The sequence below is a fragment of the Schistocerca cancellata genome, chromosome 3 (genome assembly GCF_023864275.1).
Source record: "Schistocerca cancellata isolate TAMUIC-IGC-003103 chromosome 3, iqSchCanc2.1, whole genome shotgun sequence".
NCBI lineage: Eukaryota > Metazoa > Arthropoda > Insecta > Orthoptera > Acrididae > Schistocerca > Schistocerca cancellata.
This window is the reverse complement of record NC_064628.1, coordinates 684,031,377-684,052,001: the sequence shown is the minus strand read 5'-3', so window position 1 is coordinate 684,052,001 and position 20,625 is coordinate 684,031,377. Positions and strand designations below refer to the sequence as shown.

The following is a 20,625-nucleotide window of genomic DNA, read 5'->3' as shown; positions in this document are numbered from 1 at the left end:
TCCTACCAGATTAAAACTGTTTGTCGGACCGAGACTCGAACTCGGTACCTTTGCGTTCCGCGGGCAAGTGCTCTACCAACTGAGCTCCACACGCACGACCAGCAACCCCCCCCCCCCCCCCTTACAACTTTGCTTCTGCCAGTACTTCGTCTCCTACCTTCCAAACTTTACAGAAGTTGTCCTGCGAACCTGGTAGAGCACTTGCACGCGAAAGGAAAAGGTCCCGAGTTCGAGTCTCGGTCCGGCACACAGTTTTAATCTGCCAGGAAGTTTTATAACAGCGCACACTCCTCTGCAGAGTGAAAATCTCATTCTGGAAACATCCCCCAGGTTGTGGCTAAGCCATGTCTCCGCAATATCCTTTCTTCCAGCTGTGCTAGTTGCGCAAGGTTCGCAGGAGAGCTTCTGTGAAGTTTGGAAGGTAGGAGGCGAGGTACTGGCAGAAGTAAAACTGTGAGGGCGTGTCGCGAGTCGTGCTTGGGGAGCTCAGTTGGTAGAGCACTTGCCCCTGAAAGGCAAAGGTCCCGAGTTCGAGTCTCGGTCCGGCATACAGTTTTAATCTGCCAGGAAGTTTCAATTGCACAATTGTTCCTTAATTGGAGCCACAAGCAGTAAGAAACTTCAACACTTGGGCTTTTGAACCAAAATAGTTAATTTGCAAGAATATTCGGTATTTGAATGCCGAGCGAAGTGTAAGAATAGGAGAATCAGAAGACTCTATAAAATTTTTTTATAGTGTCAAGGGAAGTGCCTATGATAATAACAACAAAACACGGAAATATATGCTTCTCATACATGAAATAAATGTTCTCTTGCTTTCAGTGGAGTAAGATGCAAATATACACATGTTCGAAAGTCTTTCATCATGAATAAGTCGTAGCTTGTATCATTGAGTTAGTGTAATTCGGCTGTCTTTTTAGATGTATTTCGCGATAATTCATATCTCTTAGTAATTTACTAAAGCGTGGATCTCAAAAATATAACAATTATTCGTTAATTAAGTAGAAAATAATTAAAAACAAGTTTTATCCTTGCGGCATATGTGACTGCTTTCTCACGCTTGGTGCGCTAGTATCGTTCCAGCTGTTAAACGGTAACATCTTTCACATCACAGAGCACCGTGACTATGCATTAGACTAAGTTTCACCTCCGTGGTCAAACAGTCTGTAGAAGGTCGGCCTGGTCGCCAGTTGGTCTACCGACAGACAATACGTCAGTTGTTGCGTGTCAAAAGAAGGTGAGCAGCGTTGCTAATTAACAAAGGGCAGGTGGCGCCGGCTACGGCTGCTGTCGGCAGGCGGCTGCCGGAGTGTCCTCGCTTCCAACAGGAGCACCGCAGCTGCAGACACCATCCCCGCGGCCAGCAGCGCCAGGGGCAGCACCAGCCTGAACAGTGAGACGCCCTGCAGAGGCGGCGCCTCCTCCTCGGGCAGCGGCGGGGAGGCCAGCGCTGCCAGCCGCGCCATCACCCCACACTGGCGAAGGCGCACCAGGCTGCGAACAGAACACACGCACAGCCTCAGCTCAGCTGTTGCCGCCATCAGCAGTCAGTTCTGGAGTCAGCTCATAGCCGCACCGCACCCACTCCGTGCCGAGCGACAGAACAGCTGTACGTCGAGGAGTGAGGAGTGTGCTAGAGACGCTACCTGGGACGTTCCACACCACGACGAGGTGCGTTCAGTAACTAATGCAACACATTTTAATCGACAAGTTTCGTTTGAAAAAAATTCGGAATTTGTCAAGGGACATCGTGGAATACTCCCGCTTCAGCATATACAGGGTGTTACAAAAAGGTACGGCCAAACTTTCAGGAAACATTCCTCACACACAAATAAAGAAAAGATGTTATGTGGACATGTGTCCGGAAACGCTTAATTTCCATGTTAGAGTTCATTTTAGTTTCGTCAGTATGTACTGTACTTCCTCGATTCACCGCCAGTTGGCCCAGCTGAAGGAAGGTAATGTTGACTTCGGTGCTTGTGTTGACATGCGACTCATTGCTCTACAGTACTAGCATCAAGCACATCAGTACGTAGCATCAACAGGTTAGTGTTCATCACGAACGTGGTTTTGCAGTCAGTGCAATGTTTACAAATGCGGAGTTGGCAGATGACCATTTGATGTATGGATTAGCACGGGGCAATAGCCGTGGCGCGGTACGTTTGTATCGAGACAGATTTCCAGAACGAAGGTGTCCCGACAGGAAGACGTTCGAAGCAATTGATCGGCGTCTTAGGGAGCACGGAACATTCCAGCCTATGACTTGCGACTGGGGAAGACCTAGAACGACGAGGACACCTGCAATGGACGAGGCTATTCTTCATGCAGTTGACGATAACCCTAATGTCAGTGTCAGAGAAGTTGCTGCTGTACAAGGTAACGTTGACCACTTCACTGTATGGAGAGTGCTACGGGAGAACCAGTCGTTTCCGTACCATGTACAGCGTGTGCAGGCACTATCAGCAGCTGATTGGCCTCCACGGGTACACTTCTGCGAATGATTCATCCAACAATGTGTCAATCCTCATTTCAGTGCAAATATTCTCTTTACGGATGAGGCTTCATTCCAACGTGATCAAATTGTAAATTTTCACAATCAACATGTGTGGGCTGACGAGAATCCGCACGCAATTGTGCAATCACGTCATCAACACAGATTTTCTGTGAACGTTTGGGCAGGCATTGTTGGTGATGTCTTGATTGGGCCCCATGTTCTTCCACCTACGCTCAATGGAGCACGTTATCATGATTTCATACGGGATACTCTACCTGTGCTGCTAGAACATGTGCCTTTACAAGTACGACACAACATGTGATTCATGCACGATGGAGCTCCTGCACATTTCAGTCGAAGTGTTCGTACGCTTCTCAACAACAGATTCGGTGACCGATGGATTGGCAGAGGCGGACCAATTCCATGGCCTCCACGCTCTCCTGACCTCAACCCTCTTGCATTTGAAAGCTCTTGTCTATGCAACCCCGGAACCAAATGTAGAGACTCTTCGTGCTCGTATTGTGGACGGCTGTGATACAATATGCCATTCTCCAGGGCTGCATCAGCGCATCAGGGATTCCATGCGACAGAGGGTGGATGCATATATCCTCGCTAACGGAGGACATTTTGAACATTTCCTGTAACAAAGTGTTTGAAGTCACGCTGATACGTTCTATTGCTGTGTCTTTTCATTCCATGATTAACGTGATTTGAAGAGAAGTAATAAAATGAGCTCTAACATGGAAAGTAAGCGTTTCCGGACACATGTCCGCAAAACATATTTTCTTTCTTTGTGTGTGAGGAATGTTTCCTGAAAGTTTGGCAGTACTTTTTTGTAACACCCTGTATAGTTTCATGAAGTTACAAAGGTGTCGGCGCTATACATGGCGCCTGCAATGGCGGTGCGTTCCAAGCATAAAGCTGTCATTGGGTTTATTTTGGAGGAAAAAACAGAGCATTGCAGATATTCATAGGCGACCTGGCAGTGAACAAAAGCACGGTCAGTCGTTGAACGGGACTTCTGTCATCAACGGAACAAAATCGCGCAAACCTGTCCGACCTCCCACTTGCTGGCCGTGCGCAGATAGCTGTTAACACTTGCAAAGTTGGAACGTGCGGACACTCTCATTCGAGGTGATCGACAGTTCACAATTAAACACTCGCTGCACAACTGGACTTCTCTGTTGGCAGTGCTGACACATTCATCGTCTGTGTGGCACCATTGCTGACATACAGCCAGGCTCAATGGCCTTACATTCGAATCAGTCTTCTGATTGGTTTGATGCGGCCCGCCACGAATTCCTCTCCTGTGACAACCTCTTCATCTCAGATCAGTACCTGCAAACTACGTCCTCAATTATTTCTTGCATATATTCCTTACCTTATCAGTCCACCCAATATTCAATATTCTTCTGTAACGCCAGATCTCAAATACTTCGATTCCCTTCTGTTCCTGTCTACCCACTGCCTATGTTTAACTACCGTACAATACTGTGCTCCAAACATACATTCTCAGAAATTTCTTCATCAAGGCTTATGTTAGCTACTAGTAGACTTCTCTTCGTCAGAAATGCTCTATTTTACAATGCTAGTCTTGCTTTTTATGTCATCCTCGATCTGTCTGTCAGGGATTATCTTCCTGCCTAGGTAGCAGCATTTCTTACTTCCTCTACTTCCTGATCACCAACCCTGGCCTTAAGTTTCTCATTGTTGCCATTCCTGCTACTTCTCATTGCTTTCGACTTTCTTTGGTGTACTCTCAATCCTTATCCAGTGCTCATTAGACTGTTCATTCCATTCAGCGTGTCGTTTTTACTTCACTGAGGATAGCAATGTCATCAGTGAATTAATCAACGATGTCATTTCACATTGAATTTTAGTTCCATTTTTGAAATTTTCTTTTATTTCTGTCATTGCTTCTTCGATGCATAGATTGAAGAGTAAGGGCGAAAGACTACGTTCCTGTCTTACACCTCTTTAATCCGAGCACTTTGTCCTTGGTCTTCCACTCTTATTGTTGTACGTATTGTATATTATCCGTCTTTCACTATGGCTCACGCCTACTTTCCTGGTGCTTTATATTTTCTAAAGCCAAACTGATCGTCATCTAACACATACTCATTTTTTTCTTTTTTACATTCTTCTGTATGTTATTCATGTCTGCAGCTTTGATGCATAAGCTGTTAAGCTGATTGTGCGGTAGTTCTCGCACTTGTCGGCTTTGCAATCTTGGGAATTGTGCGGATGATGTTTTTTCTGAAAGTCAGATGCTATATCGCCATTCTCACACAATCTACACACCAACCTAAATCAACGACTTGTTGCCATTTCCCCCCAATGATTTTATAAATTCTGATGGAATGTTATTTAACCCTTCTGCCCTATTCGATCTTAAGTCTTCCAAAGCTCTTTTAATTTCTGACTCTAATACAGGAAACCCTAACCCCTCTATCTCGACTTCTGTTTCTTCTTCTGTCACATTACCAGACAATTCTTCCCCATCACTGAGGCCTTCATGTACTTTTTCCACATATCCGATCTCTTCTCTGCATTTAACACTGGATTTCCCATTCCACTTTTCATGTTACCACCAATACTTTTAATTTCGCCGTATGTTGTTTCGAAATTTCTATATGCTGAGTCAATCCTTCCAACAATCATTTCTCTTTAGATTTCTTCACATTTTTCATGCAGCCATTACTGAGCATTTCCGTACTCCCTTCTTCCACCGATCAAGTATTTTGTCTCTTAGCCACGGTTTCTTCGCAGCTACTTTCTTGGTAGCTATGTACTTCTTTGCAACTTCTGTGATTGCCCTTTTTAGAGATGTCCATTCCTCTTCAACTGAACCGCCAACTGAGTTATTCCTTACCGCAGCATCTACAGCCTCAGAGAACTTGAGACACATTTCCTCATTACGTAGTACTTTCGTATTCCGCTTCATTGTTCAATAATTCTTCGTGACTAGCCTCTTTAAATTGCAGGCTACTCTTCATCACTACTAAATCATGATCTTAGTCTAATCTCCTTCTGAGTACATCTTAAAATCCAGTTTCTGATTTCGGAATCTCTGCCTGATCACGATGTAATCTAACTAAAGTTTTTTCCATATCTCCCTGCCTTTTCCAAGTACACTTCCTCGTCTTGTGTTTCTTGAGCAGCTTATTTGTTATTAATAGCGGAATTTATTTCGAAACTCAATTAGTCGTTCTCCTCTCTCGTTCCTAGTACCAAGCCCATATTGTACAGTAATTCTTTCTTCTGCTCCTTCCCCTTCAACCACATTCCAGTCCCCGGGGCTATTAGATTTTCATCTCCCTTTACGTACTGAATTACCCTTTCAGTATCATCATATACTTTCTCTATCTCCTCATCTGCCGCCTGCGACGTCGGCATGTATACCTGAACAACTGATATCGATGTTGGTTTGAGGTCGATTCCGATGAGAACAACACTGTCACTGAACTGTTCGCAGTAACTCACTCTCTACCTTCCCTTCCTATTCATGACCAATCCTACTCACGTTATACCGTTTTCTGCTGCAGTTGATATTACCCTATACTCATCTGACCAGAAACCCTTTTTTTCTTTCCATTTCACTTCTCTGACCCAAAAGATATCTAGATTGACTCTTAGCATTTTCCTTTTCAGATTTTCTAGCTTCCCTACCAAGTTCAGATTTCTAACATTCCACACCCTAACTCGTAGAACGTCATCCTTCCATTGGTTACTCGATATTTTTCTCATGTTCACCTCCCCCTTGGCAGTTCACTCCTGGAGATCCGAATGGGAGTCTAGTCTGGATTCTTTCGCCAATGGAGACATCATCATGACACTTCTTCAATTATGGGCCAGATTTCCTGGATGCATCTTATATGTCTTTAACGATGTGGTCTCCATTGCCTTCTGCATCCTCATGCCATTGATCATCGCTGATACTTCCGCTGTTTCCTATCCCGAGGGCAACCTCTGCCCGCTCCTCTGTCCTCTTTGACAGGGCCGCTGGCTAAATGAGAGTGACTTCTTACGCCGAAAGTCTTCGGCCGCTATTACTCATGATTTTAATTAAAAATTTAAACGGTGGCTGTGTTCCAACTTGGGATCGAAGACGTTTTGATTACTAGTCAAAGACGTTGCCCCTAGAGCGACAATGGCCGACAAAATTTTGTGGATGTGCGTCTGGTCGTGCAGCCTCTGACAGGCATCTGTTGGCCATAGCCACTGGGCTGCCACATCACTGACCTGCCCATGGAACGCTGCAGAAATGGCGAGCATAAGGCAAGTTACTGCCAGCTGCAGTAACATCAATCTCACTTGAGGAACGATTTACTGTAAACGTACAATCTGGCTCACCCAATGTGTCCCAAGCAGGCACCATCAACTGCTAGACTGCTTCACTTCTGGGAGCTTTTCATGTTTTCATGTGATGACCTTGGTGCAATTTACCTTATAGGGTTCGCTGAAAACTACATGCAATGTACAGTCATGTATCTTGTCAGCATCTGATGTCACAACTTAGAAGGCAGTGACTCAAAGACAAAGCTGATTAAGCAAAGTAGAAAGCCATGAGCTTGCCAGCCGTTCTGAAACTTTTCTCAAATGGTTTTACTGAAACTACTAGGTAATAAAATTTGAGTCTTTCACATTTCGTAGCCTCATTTTTTTTAGCTTCTTGGTGACATGCTTATCATTTCGTTAATGGTCATAGTTATGTAATATTTCCCAATTAGGTAATCTACAACACAAAATATGAATAGTTTGTAATGGAAATTAGGAGCCGCTATGCGTAGCCAACAAATTGAACACGTCTCTAAATCTTGAAGAAGATCTACATGTCTAGTGGCTTTAATGTGATCACTGGCTATGCTCGACGTCCGCATGCATTAACCACTTACAGACGACAGCTGGCAGCACAAGCAGTGAATGCAGTCATTGAAACTTCCTGACAGATTAAAACTGTGTACCGGACCGAGCCTCGAACTCGGAGAGCTTCTGTAAAGTTTGAAAGGTCAGAGACGAGGTACTGGCAGAAGTAAAGCTGTGAAGACGGGGCGTGAGTCGTGCTTGGGTAGCTCAGTTGGTAGAGCACTTTCCCGCAAAAGGCAACAGGTCTCGAGTTCGAGTCTCGGTCCGGCACACAGTTTTAATTTGCCAGAAAGTTTCAAATCAGCGCACACTCCGCTGCAGAGTGAAAATCTCATTCTAAATGCAGTCATTGTCATAATGCAGAAACGGAGCGATTTGTCCGATGTCCAAAAAGGGCGTTATCATTGGCTTTCGGGTCAAGAGTGGAAGCACTCCTGATATGGCTAAGTTCGTAAACTGTTCGCGTGGCGCAGTGGTTTAAATATACGAGGTGCATTCAAGTTCTAAGGCCTCCGATTTTTTTTTCTCCATACTGGAAAGAGATAGAAACATGCGCATTGTTTTAAAATGAGGCCGCGTTCATTGTCAATACGTCCCAGAGATGGCAGCACCGTACGGCAGATGGAATTTTACAGCCAGCGGCGAGAATGAGAACTGGTTTAAATACTTAAAATGGCGTCATTTTCCTTACTTGAACAGCGTGCAATCATTCGTTTTCTGAATTTGCGTGGTGTGAAACCGATTAAAATTCATCGACAGTTGAAGGAGACATGTGGTGATGGAGTTATGGATGTGTCGAAAGTGCGTTCGTGGGTGCGACAGTTTAATGAAGGCAGAACATCGAGTGACAACAAACCGAAACAACCTCGGGCTCGCACAAGCCGGTCTGACGACATGATCGAGGATGTGGAGAGAATTGATTTGGGAGATCGCCGAATGACTGTTGAACAGATCGCCTCCAGAGTTGGCATTTCTGTGGGTTCTGTGCACACAATCCTGCATGACGACCTGAAAATGCGAAAAGTGTCATCCAGGTGGGTGCCACGAATGCTGACGGACGACCACACGGCTGCCCGTGTGGCATGTTGCCAAGCAATGTTGATGCGCAACGACAGCATGAATGGGACTTTCTTTTCGTCGGTTGTGACAATGGATGAGACGTGGATGCCATTTTTCAATCCAGAAACAAAGCGCCAGTCAGCTCAATGGAAGCACACAGATTCACCGCCACCAAAAAAATTTCGGGTAACCGCCAGTGCTGAAAAAATGATGGTGTCCATGTTCTGGGACAGCGAGGGCGTAATTCTTACCCATTGCGTTCCAAAGGGCACTACGGTAACAGGAACATCCTAAGAAAATATTTTGAAGAACAAATTCCTTCCTGCACTGCAACAAAAACTTCCGGGAAGGGCTGCGTGTGTGCTGTTTCACCAAGACAACGCACCTGCACATCGAGCTAACGTTACTCAACAGTTTCTTCGTGATAACAAATTTGAAGTGATTCCTCATGCTCCCTACTCACCTGACCTGGCTCCTAGTGACTTTTGGCTTTTTCCAACAATGAAAGACACTCTCCGTGGCCGCACATTCACCAGCCGTGCTGCTATTGCCTCAGCGATTTTCCAGTGGTCAAAACAGACTCCTAAAGAAGCCTTCGCCGCTGCCATGGAATCATGGCGTCAGCGTTGTGAAAAATGTGTATGTCTGCAGGGCGATTACGTCGAGAAGTAACGCCAGTTTCATCGATTTCGGGTGAGTAGTTAATTAGAAAAAAAATCGGAGGCCTTAGAACCTGAATGCACCTCGTACTGTGAACGGCAAAATGGCGCTACCCAAAATCGGCTCCGAGGCAACTGCGGTGTGCCTCGGACCATAGAGAACAGCGGTGAATAATGGCTGCGGAGATGTGTACATGTGAACATACATGCAGTTGTTAACGTCTGACGAATCAGATGTTCCAAGGAGCTATCAACAGTATCACCTCAATGACAATTCAGCGAATGTTGCACCATTTGGGCCTCCGCCGCAGGTGCCTGGTTCATACACCCCTACTAACTGCTGTTCATCGACGACAAAGACTGGAATCTGCACGCCATACCGCCGTCCACTGAGTGGCGACTGGTGGCCTTTTCCTCCATCGGACAAATGACCATTGGCATCGAAAGGTCTGAAAGCAAACATCCGGCACGATTTATGGTCTGGGGAACGTTTTCGAGCCATTCCTTGTGTGATCTCGTCATTCTTAAAGACACAGTGGATCAGCATAGCTACGCCTCTATCCTTGGGAACCATGGCCTCAGCATGCCGTTTATTTTCTTTTCACAATGGCATTTATCAGTAGGACGACGTAACGTGGCACACAGCTCGCAGTGTACGTGAGTGGTTCTAAGAGCACCGAGATGAGTTTATCGTTCTCCCCTGGTCATCAAACTCCTCGGATGTAAATCAAATCGATCTGGTCGTTCCCACCACTGATTCTCAACCGAGAAACCCAGAGCACTTGACCAGGACACTGGAGTCGAATGGCTCCACATTCCTGCCAGTACGTTCCAGAACCTCTCTGATACTGTACGTCCACGGTTCAAAATCTGGTTTACAGTCTTTTGAGAGGTGGTCACATTACTGTGATTGGGCCCTGTCTCAGGAATTTTGTTTATATGTAGCGCACTCACTTTCGCTTGCACATGCAGATGATGCAGCGAGAGTGAAATATTCATAACATCCCTCCTAATTCGAAAATGATTTCAGATATCGAAACCAGATTTTGGCAAATGATAGTACGCAATGAGGTGAGTATTTTGCCGTATGGTTGATTTGGGTATCTTTCTTATGAACTGCAATTTACAAGTAACTACATATCTTTGCAAAGTAACAACGTAATTTTTAAATTCCATCGATAGCTGGTGAAACGAGAATTGCTGTGAAGTTTACAATAACAGCAGTGAAGAAATAACGTATTTGTTTTTATATCGAGAATGATCTTTCTCATAAAACATTAGTCTGTCTTGACTTCAGTTGCTAGTTTAATAATACACTGTTTCAGGATTCCGTCGCAATTCCAACTGCAACTGAATGTTAGTAAGGAGATTCTTTGTAAATTCTGTTGTGTTTTTGCAAGAAAAGAACAACTCGCGCATGCAAGACTTGACTGCCATGCCTTATGTCAGTTGTGGAGGCTCATAGGACTTCTTACTATTAGCTGTACACCATTTACAGCTCTGCAGAACAGCCAGTATACTCTTTTGAAAAGGGTGACTAATATTTTGTCCAGTAATAGCGTTAAAAACGAATAGTCTTATGCATGATGAGACAGTGTTGTAAGTCGTATTGAAACTCTAAGGATGATGGTGCTATGGTGTCCTAGCAACATGTTATAACGGTACAACCTCCCCTAGATTCATATGAAAGTCTGATACTACCATTTTTATGCATCAGTGTGGTTTTCGGACAATTCAGTGCTTCTTGGAGACTTTTGAGAGTGTTTTGGACTCATTATTCAGTTCAATTGGCCAAAACAAAGTTTTTTTATTCTGGAAGGACGTATATTATCGTAATTATCTATGGATTGTTGTCATTAACAAAATTATGTACAGGTTCCAAATAAAAAACCTAGTTGAGAAGTTGAAGTAAGAGATATTTAGTAACAAATGTTACGAGGCTGAGGAAATGTTGGCATATGTGGCTGGCGCCTCTAATTACCATACTTGCAGTTGATTGGTGAGTTGACACAGAGAACCTCATTATCTTGAGAAACGGATTAAAAATTATTACCAAGTGATGTGTTTTCATTTTCTATCTATTTTTATGTGCTGCTCTGTAATTAATATTCCTTGTAATTACGTTTCTAATTAACTCTCCAATTGTTTACATCACACAACTTAATGATTTTCAGAATTTGAGGCCTTATTTGTAACTTTTCGTAGCAGTCAGATAAAGCACGAGATCTGTACTATCATTGAATGTTAGTAACCAAATGCAAACTGTAATTAATTCCGTAACTAAAATAATACAAGAGACAATGTTGTAATTAAAGTTCAGATCGATTTTCATATTTAAAACTAGTGATAATACTATAAAAATTTATGTAATACGATATTGTATTTTATACCTTATTTGGCTGTAACATTAGTTTCTTTAGGTTTTGTAAATTTTAATCGTAACATCAGAATTGTACAAAATTAATAACGGGCTATTTTTAAATTTATTGTTAAAATTCTATATAAATCGATGCAGCGAGGCTACAAGTTAGTTGCTGAGCTGTTGTTTTGTCAGTCAGTCAAAGAGATCTGTGAAGTATGTCGGTCAGTGTTTTGTTAACCTGACGAGCATGCAGCTCAGTTTGTCAATAAATTTTGTGAAGTTGGAAACTGTTATATTCTTTCATCAAATGAACTCCAGGCCAAGTTAAGTCAATATAAGTAACGTTCAAGAATATAGTACCTTTACAGTGTCTCGGGAGAAATTTGGACGCAGATAGGCTGTAACAGGATGTGGTATGAGAAAGCTTGTGGGATGGGTACCGGAAGAGTGAAAAGCGACGTAGAGATGGTATGCAGAGAAAAGATGAGTTGGTGCCTTGTCTAGGAATAACAGAGCCTATTTGCCAGTAAGTTTCAGATCAGTGTACACTCCGTCGCAAAGTGCAGATTCATTGTGGAAACAATCGTCCAGGCTGTGGGTAAGTCATGTCTTCGCAATATCCTTTCTTCCAGGAGTGTTAGTCCCATACGGCTGCAGGAGAACGTATGTGAACTTTGGAATGTACGGGAAGAGGTATTGACGGAAGTAAACCTGCGAAGGCGGGTTGTGAGGCGTGATTGGGTAGTTCAGTCGGTAGAGCAGTCACCCGCGAAAGGCAGAGGCCCGTTTCTGACACACAGTTTCAATCTGCCAGGAAGTTTCAAATCGCTTGCATAGTGTGGAAAGTCATTCTACACTATAGTTGATAGGAAGGGTAGATCTCAGAACTGATTAATCAGAGGGGCAAGCAGCACAAAGATGTAAGTTAAAGATGAAATATTTATGAAATGATAAGAACACTCGGAAACCGCTTCAGTTTTAAATGTTGTAAATGTACAAGAAATGTCCCTGAACGGGTCACCGTCAGGAAATAGGCAAAACTGGCGATGAGGTTGCCATCACAGCGATTTAAAGCCAGACTTCTCATGGCAAATAAGAACTACAGTACATCAGCTTTTACCTCCTAAACTTACCCTTACCAGCTAACTCTCAGAATTACCAAGACCGATGAAACGGTTAGACAGAAGAAGTAAGTTGTGGCTGCAGTAAGAGGCATTTACCTATCACCTTATATGTGCATCATGAAGAGAAACAGAACACTAATACATTTATAATTTAATGGTAAATTACAGCAAATTACTCCAGCTCTTTATTTTGACTACATTGAGTGGCCAAAAGTTATAGAAAGGGACCGTATGTGCTGTCAGTTACCGGCTGCTGAAGTCTGCAAGGTGTGTTATTGGTGATATTTGTTTTACGGCAATAGGCCATGGTCTATGTTGTACTTCTCTGCATAACGTCTCGTCTTCCTATGATGGAGGCATCATCACAGGTCAGGGTTTTAAAGACTCAAAATAAAAAAGAAGCTTAGCAGGCGGAACTGTTTGTACGTATCATAGCAAAAATGTTCAGATAGGCCGTAGAAATTCAAAAGCACAAAATAACTTCGAAAGAAAAGAAGAATGGTTGAAATTAGACAAGTTGTGGGCCTTAAAATAAAACAAACAATGCCGACTTTTCGTCCCTAAACGCTACATAACATAGGTCGGAGCGACTCCGCGAAATTAGACAGCGTTTTAATGACGTCACGAAACGATCGTTGCGTTGATACGTATAAACAGTACGGTAGGTGAGCTTGTTTGATACTGCAACTACTTTCTGAGTAGTTAAAACCTCTGATGATGTCTCCAGCATTGGAAGACGAAACGTTAGGCAGAGAGTTATTGCCTGGATCACGGCCTAAAGCCCATAAAACAAATATCACCAACAACGCAAATTCCGGCTGTGAAACTCTGTATTCTATGTCTTATGCGGTGCACTTCTCTCCGTACTGTCGTAGTAGAAATGTGTTCCTCAAGTCCCGTATTCAAATCCGCGGCAGTCTGACTCACAAGTAGACCGGCCATCGCACGGTATGGCTCTGAGGTGGTGACATGACATCCGTTTCTCACACACCTGTGATCCTCCTGTGCGGATTTTTAAGCGTGTGGAAATATTGTCCCTACGATACGTAAGGTCCACCCTAGACACCGTTGATTTCGGAAGTCCTTATCGTTGTTTTAATGCCCGATATTATATAACTAGGAACAGGAAAACTTCGCGGAATCGATTACGCTAAAAATAACACGAAATTAGCGGTTTTTAGTGAAATAAAGGGAAATCGGCGATTTCTACTACATATCGTGAAATTTGTAATTTCACCATGTAAATATGTTATAAATCTGAGGACGACAGTCTACTACTGTTATTGAATGTTACAACCGCATTTTGACTTCTCCTCTAGGCTGCTGTTTGTGTATAATCTTAAACTTACTGGTCATTTCCAGCATAAGGAGCTTTGATGTGATAAGGAAAATAGCACCGAAATTATCAAAAATAATACATAATATGGCAAAAAACACCAAATATGGAAAAAACATCGAATTTTGTAGGAAAACATGGAATTTGGCAAAAAACATCGAATTTGGCAGAAGAACCATAGAATATTCCAATAAAATAACCAATATTTGAATAACCTAACACCAAATAATTCAATAACATAACACCGAATTTAGCAAAAAAGTCACCTAATCTGCGAATAAAAAGACAGAATGTATTTGTCAAAAACTACACGAACTTTGGCAGAAAAGATACCAGATGTGACAAAAAAAGACAGAATTTTCAAAAAAAAAAAAGCACCAAATCTGGCAAAGAAAACCGAATTTGGCAAAAAACAGACCGAATTTTGCAACTAAATAAAACGAGATTACCAAAAGTATTGACTAATTTGCAAAAATAACTGCGATTTTGGCAAAAAATCACACTCAGTGTGGCCATAAAATAAAACGACTTTTTTATGTCTCTAGGTATGACATATGATTCTCGTCCAGTCATCCTAAGTTCAAAGTCGGTTAATTTGCGATTTGCTACCATGTTAAGAGCGCGCATATCTGTAGCTCACTGCTCGTACAGGGTGGTCAGAAAGAGTCTACCGGCTGCTGTGACCGAGGAGTTCTAGGCACTTCAGTCTGGAACCGCGCGACCGCTACGGTCGGAGGTTCGAATCCTGCCTCGGGCATGGATGTGTGTGATGACCTTAGGTTAGTTAGGTTTAAGTAGTTCTAAGTTCTAGGGGACTGATGACCTCAGATGTTAAGTCCCATAGTGCTCAGAGCCATTTGAACCATTTGTTAAGTGCAATAGTGCTCAGAGCCATTTGAACCATTTTTTTCTTAAACAGCCCGAAAAGCTCTAAGGATGTTGTAGGGTAGGTTGTGCCAACAGGTAATTGTTAAGATAAAAATTCGGTACGTCGCGCCGTTCCAGAATTAATTAGAATTGGCATTGAAATTAGCCAATGAGCTAGTTACACGGTCTCAATCGCCCCGCCATACAGAACAACTGTTAGTTGTTCTCAATGTGTAGATGATAGCACACGAGACTGCCCAGCCTTTGACTCGCGTTCGATCCTTACTAACGTCCCACGTCCAATTTTCGTACTGCTCTCTTGTTCGGCTTTAGGAAAAAAATGGTTCAAATGGCTCTGAGCACTATGGGACTTAACATCTACGGTCATCAGTCCCCTAGAACTTAGAACTACTTAAACCTAACTAACCTAAGGACATCACACAACACCCAGTCATCACGAGGCAGAGAAAATCCCTGACCCCGCCGGGAATCGAACCCGGGAACCCGGGCGTGGGAAGCGAGAACGCTACCGCACGACCACGAGCTGCGGACCGGCTTTAGGAAACGAAACGAAGAACACATTTGGCGACACCGTCTCTGGCCACTCGAATTTGCGCGCGCAGTCACCTTATTGGCTAACTTCAATGTTAATTAATTCGGAAACGCCAGAACGTATAGTAACAGTAGTTTCTCAACACAACATACCCTGCAACAGCTTTACAAGCTTTCCAGGCCGTTTTTGAAGACGTGTCTACACTTGCGCTACATCCCTCATCAAGCCCCTCAGATGTTAAGTCCCATAGTGCTTAGAGCAGTGGTTCCCAACAAAATTTGCTCGAGGACCCTCTCATCGATCATGATTGGTACCTTGTCATATCACAGTATCATGCACCTATCTTTTTATACGTTTTCTGTTTTTCGTAGTTACAAAAAACATTGACATATTCATGATTGAAAAAAATATTGAGCTTAAAAATGCTCATGCAGGAAGCGGCCGAAACAAAAAATCTGTTATCATACGAAACATATTTAATATATTTTTTATTGTAACAGCGTCTTGCGGACCCCCCTGGCACAGCTCGCGGGCCCCTGGGGGTCCGCGGACCACCGGTTGGGAACCACTGGCTTAGAGCCATTTGAACCTCATCAAGCCGCTTCCTTCGGCAGTATACGGGATGCGTGTTCAGATGGGACACGCCGACCTGTGACTTTTGGCCACTCAGGTTACACGGGCCAGCAGGCGCACTGACTTGCGGTTGAGGACGTCCCGGTAGGGGAAGTTCAGGCGCACGCCGAAGCCGTACAGGATGGTGGAGGCTGCGCCGGGCACCTCGACCAGGGTGCAGGGCAGGCGCGGCGCCATCCTGGCGTACAGGCCGCGCATGCCCATGAAGGCGGCGTGCGGCTGGGAGCAGGTGGCGCTGAACGCCGACACCAGGGACGGCTGCAGGCGCCCGGCAGCCGCCGCCGCCGCCTCCGGTTGCAGCCAGCGCTCGTACAGCCCGCGCACCGTCGGCGACGAAGACGACTGCAGGGGGCACAGCAACGACCTGATTAGCTGCCGCATCGCTAACACCACTGGAGGCTCAGAACCAAAAAAGATGATCCAGAATGAGATTTTCACTCTGCAGGGGAGTGTGCGCTGATATGAAACTTCCTGGCAGATTAAAACTGTATGCCGGACCGAGACTCAAACTCGGGAACTTTGCCTTTCGCGGGCAAGTGCTCTACCGACTGAGCAATCCAAGCACGACTCGCGCCCCCTCCTCACAGCTTTGCTTCTGCCAGTACCTCGTCTCCTACCTTGCAGGAGAGCTTCTGTTAAGTTTGGAAGGTAGGAGACGAGGTGCTGGCAGAAGTAAAGCTGTGAGGACGGGGCGTGAGTAGTGCTTGGGTAGCTCAGTCGGTAGAGCACTTGCCCGCGAAATGCAAAGGTCCCGAGTTCGAGTCTCGGTTCGGCACACGGTTTTAATCTACCAGGAACAAAAAAGTAGATGAATGCAATTCGTTCACCAAGAAATACATCAACGAAAGGGGAGAAAATCAGCGCACTGCTCATGTTTTTCGTGATATAAACTACACTGAGGTCCGCAGGTCGTGGCCTCGCGGTAGCGTTCTGTGAGCTTCATGACACAGGCGAAATCTCTAACTAGGCCCTCAAACTTGGCTGGAGACGCTATTCCCTACGCATCTTTACGTATTCACTGCTCACTCAAAACTGAAAAGAGCGACGCGACACGATCGACGGCCATACTAGAGACACTGCCCAACACATCTGTGCAAAGCTTTACCGGATTTTCCCTGTGGTTTCCATTTCGCTACCGATCGGAACATACTTTCTGGACAATCCTCGTGTATAAGCGTTCTCGATCGCAGCGCCGTATTCTACCTGTTTACGTATCTCTATATTTGAACACTCATGCCTGTATCAGTATCTTTGGCACTTTAGTGTAGTATCTATGAATGAAGTCCCATGCTTCTTGACAGAGTGTAGGGGAACGATGCGGGAGACCCGCACCGACGAACTAGGCAAGGTCCTGATGGAGGTTGTTTGCCATTGCCTTCCTCCGACCGTAATGGGGATGAATGTTGATGATGAAGACTACACAACAACACCCAGTCATCTCGGGGCAGATGAAAATCCCTGACACCGCCCGGAATCGAATCCGGTACCCCGTGCTGCTCATGCTTTTCGTGATCTATACTGAGGTCCGCATGTCGTGTCCTCACGGTAGTGTTCTCGCTTCCGAGCACGGGGTCCCGGGTTCGATTCCGGGCGGCGTCGGGGATTTTCACTTGCCTCGAGATGACTGGGTGTTGTGTCGTCTTCATCATCATCTTCCGTGCTGCCTAAGACGCCGATCAATTGCTTCGAACGTCTTCCTGTCGGGACATCTTCGTTCTGGAAATCTGTCTCGATACAAACGTACCTCGCCACGGCTATCGCCCCGTGCTAATCCATACATCAAATGGGCATCTGCAAACTCCGCATCTGTAAACATTGCACTGACTGCAAAACCACGTTCGTGATGAACACTAACCTGTTAATGCTACGTACTGATGTGCTTGATGCTAGTACTGTAGAGCTATGAGTCGCATGTCAACACAAGCACCGAAGTCAACATTACCTTCCTTCAATTGGGCCAACTGGCGGAGAATCGAGGAAGTACAGTACATACTGACGAAACTAAAATGATCTCTAACATGGAAATTAAGCGTTTCCGGACACATGCCCACATAACATCTTTTCTTTATTTGTGTGTGAGGAACGTTTCCTGAAAGTTCGGCCGTACCTTTTTGTAACAGCCTGTATACGAGGATTGTTGAGTAAGTTCCAATCGGTACCGAAATGGAAACCACAGGGAAAATCCGGTAAAGCTTTGCACAGATGTGTTGGTCAGTGTCTCTAGTATGCCTGTCGATCGTGTCGCGTCGCTCTTTTCAGTTGTGAGTGTACAGTGGGCACGTAAAGATGAGTAGGGAATAGCATCTCCCACCAAGTACGAGGGCCTGATTAGAGATTTCGCCTGTGTCATGCAGCCCACATAACACAACTGTCGAGCAGTTCAGTTTTCAGCCACACACTGCAGGGGCAATGAAGACGCTCCTGCGGTGTTTCCGATGAGAAGTATCTGATCGCCCACAATACAGTGCGTAAATGGCTCCCCCTGAGTCTCATCTCACAAGAATCGCTCGCTATGAAGACAAAAATTTTCCACAGACAACGAGCTGCAGACTGGCCGAAAGCACAAGCTCCTGCTTTCCATGAGAGGATATTGGAAAGTTGATACAACACTACAACAACATTCGATGTTGGAGCGGCGACTATATAGAGAAGGATATGGAAGGTTCAAACGTCCCCGTAGAAAAATTATAAATGACTCTGCTTAAACTGACACACAATATTTTTAGCGCAATGCAATCTGACTTTTAATAATCCCTACAAAAGAATGCCCCTGACTAACAATAACCTATACCTTTCACAAATCACTTACCTCACAAAAATCTTCGTTACTCATACTACTGCAATACAGCGAGCGCCAATACTGCCACCTAAATAAAAGATTCAAACTACTGAACGCACTAACTACTGACAGGCATAGTTAGCAAATGAAAGATTTTGTCAGAGAACAAACAATGTATTTACCTTAATAGTGTTCAAAAGTCATAATGTCTATATCAGTCCATGATATCCAATATTACAAATTTACTGTCTCTGTCTAGATCATCCGCTCTCAAAACTCCGCCATCTCTCTCCCCACATCCACCACTGCTGGCGGCCCATCTCCAACTGCGCAACGCTACGCGCTGTTAACAGCCAACTGCCCAACACTACAATAGCAAATTCCAACAATGCAAACCAGCCACAGACTGCACACAGCACAGCCAGTGCTTTTCATACAGAGCGCTAGGTGGCGGTGGCGTTACCAATATAAGAACCTAAACAGCCTACTTACAAACGTTGCAAATAAAACGTTTCTGGTTTTCACTGTGGTTCAAATTTCGCAACCGATCGGAACTTACTTTCTGGACAACCCTCATAACACAAGTGTCTCGCAGTTGTTAGATCGCTTACTGCTACTACAATGGCAGGTTATCATGATTTAAGTTAGTTTGAACGTGGTGTTATAATCGGAGCATGAGCGATGGGACACACCATCTCCGAGGTAGCGATGAAATGGGAATTTTCCTGTACGACAATTTCACGAGTCTACCGTGAATATCAGGAATCCGGTAAAACATCAAATCTCTGACATCGTTGCGACCGCAGAAAGATCTTGCAAGAACGGGACCAACAACGACTGAAGAGAATCGTTCAATGTGACAGAAGTGCAACCTTCCCGCAAATTGCTGCAGATTTCAATGGTAGGTCACCAACAAGTAGCGTGTGAACCATTCAACGAAACATCATCGATATGGGCTTTCGAAACCGAAGGCCCACTCGTGTATCCTTGATAACTGCACGACATAACGCATTACGCCTCGCCTGGGCCCGTCAACACCGACATTGGACTGAAACATATTGCCTGGTCGGACGAGCTTCGTTTACAATTGTATCGATCGGATGGACGTGTACGGATATGGAGACAACCTCATGAATCCAGGGACCTGTATGTCAGCAGGAGACTGTTAGAGCTGGTGGAGGCTCTGTAATGGTGCGGGGCGACTGCAGTTGGAGTGATATGGGACCACTGACACATCTAGGTACGACTCTGACAGGTGACACGTACGATAGCATCCTGTCTGATCACCTGTATCCATTCTTGTCCATTGTGCATTCCAACGGACTTGGGCGATTCCAGCATGACAATGCGACACCTTACACGTGCAGAATTGCTTCAGAGTGGCTCCAAGAACACTTCTCTGAAGTCGCACCAAACTCCCCAGACATGAACATTACTGAAAATATCTGGGATGCCCTGCAACTTGCTGTTCAGAAGAGATCTCCACCCTCCTCATACTCTTACGGATTTATGGACAGCCCTGCAGGATTCAAGGTCTCAATTCCCTCCAACACTATTTTAGACATTAGTCGAGTCCATTCCACGTCGTATTGTGGCACTTCTGCGTGCTCGCGGGGGCCGACACGATATTAGGCAGGTGCACCACTTTCTCTGGTTCTTCACTGTAGACTATTTCACAGGTTGTTGTTGATGATGATGATGATTGGTGTGTGGGGCGTTCAACTGTGCGTTCATCAGCGCCCGTACATAGTCCCAATGTTTACAGAATCCAGTCGATCAACTGGTACGGATAATGAGGATGGTGGTGATGAAATGATAAGGACAACACTAACATCCAGTGCTCGTGCAGAAAAAATCCCCAACCCGGTCGGGAATCGAACCATTTCACATGGT

At 44.7% G+C, this 20,625-nt stretch overlaps 1 protein-coding gene across 1 annotated transcript in view; it reads right to left on the bottom strand.

Annotated features, from left to right (window-relative positions):
- Positions 1 to 1,250: 1,250 nt before the first annotated feature.
- The window catches only part of LOC126176509 (glutamate receptor ionotropic, kainate glr-3-like), a 131,280-nt gene continuing 111,905 nt past the window's right edge, over positions 1,251 to 20,625 (bottom strand). Inside the window, exons 7-8 of the mRNA XM_049923665.1 lie at positions 16,018 to 16,295; positions 1,251 to 1,494 (exon numbers count right to left, since the gene is read on the bottom strand). Coding sequence (XP_049779622.1) covers positions 1,251 to 1,494; positions 16,018 to 16,295 — 522 coding nt within the window. The remainder of the gene's footprint in view (positions 1,495 to 16,017; positions 16,296 to 20,625) is intronic.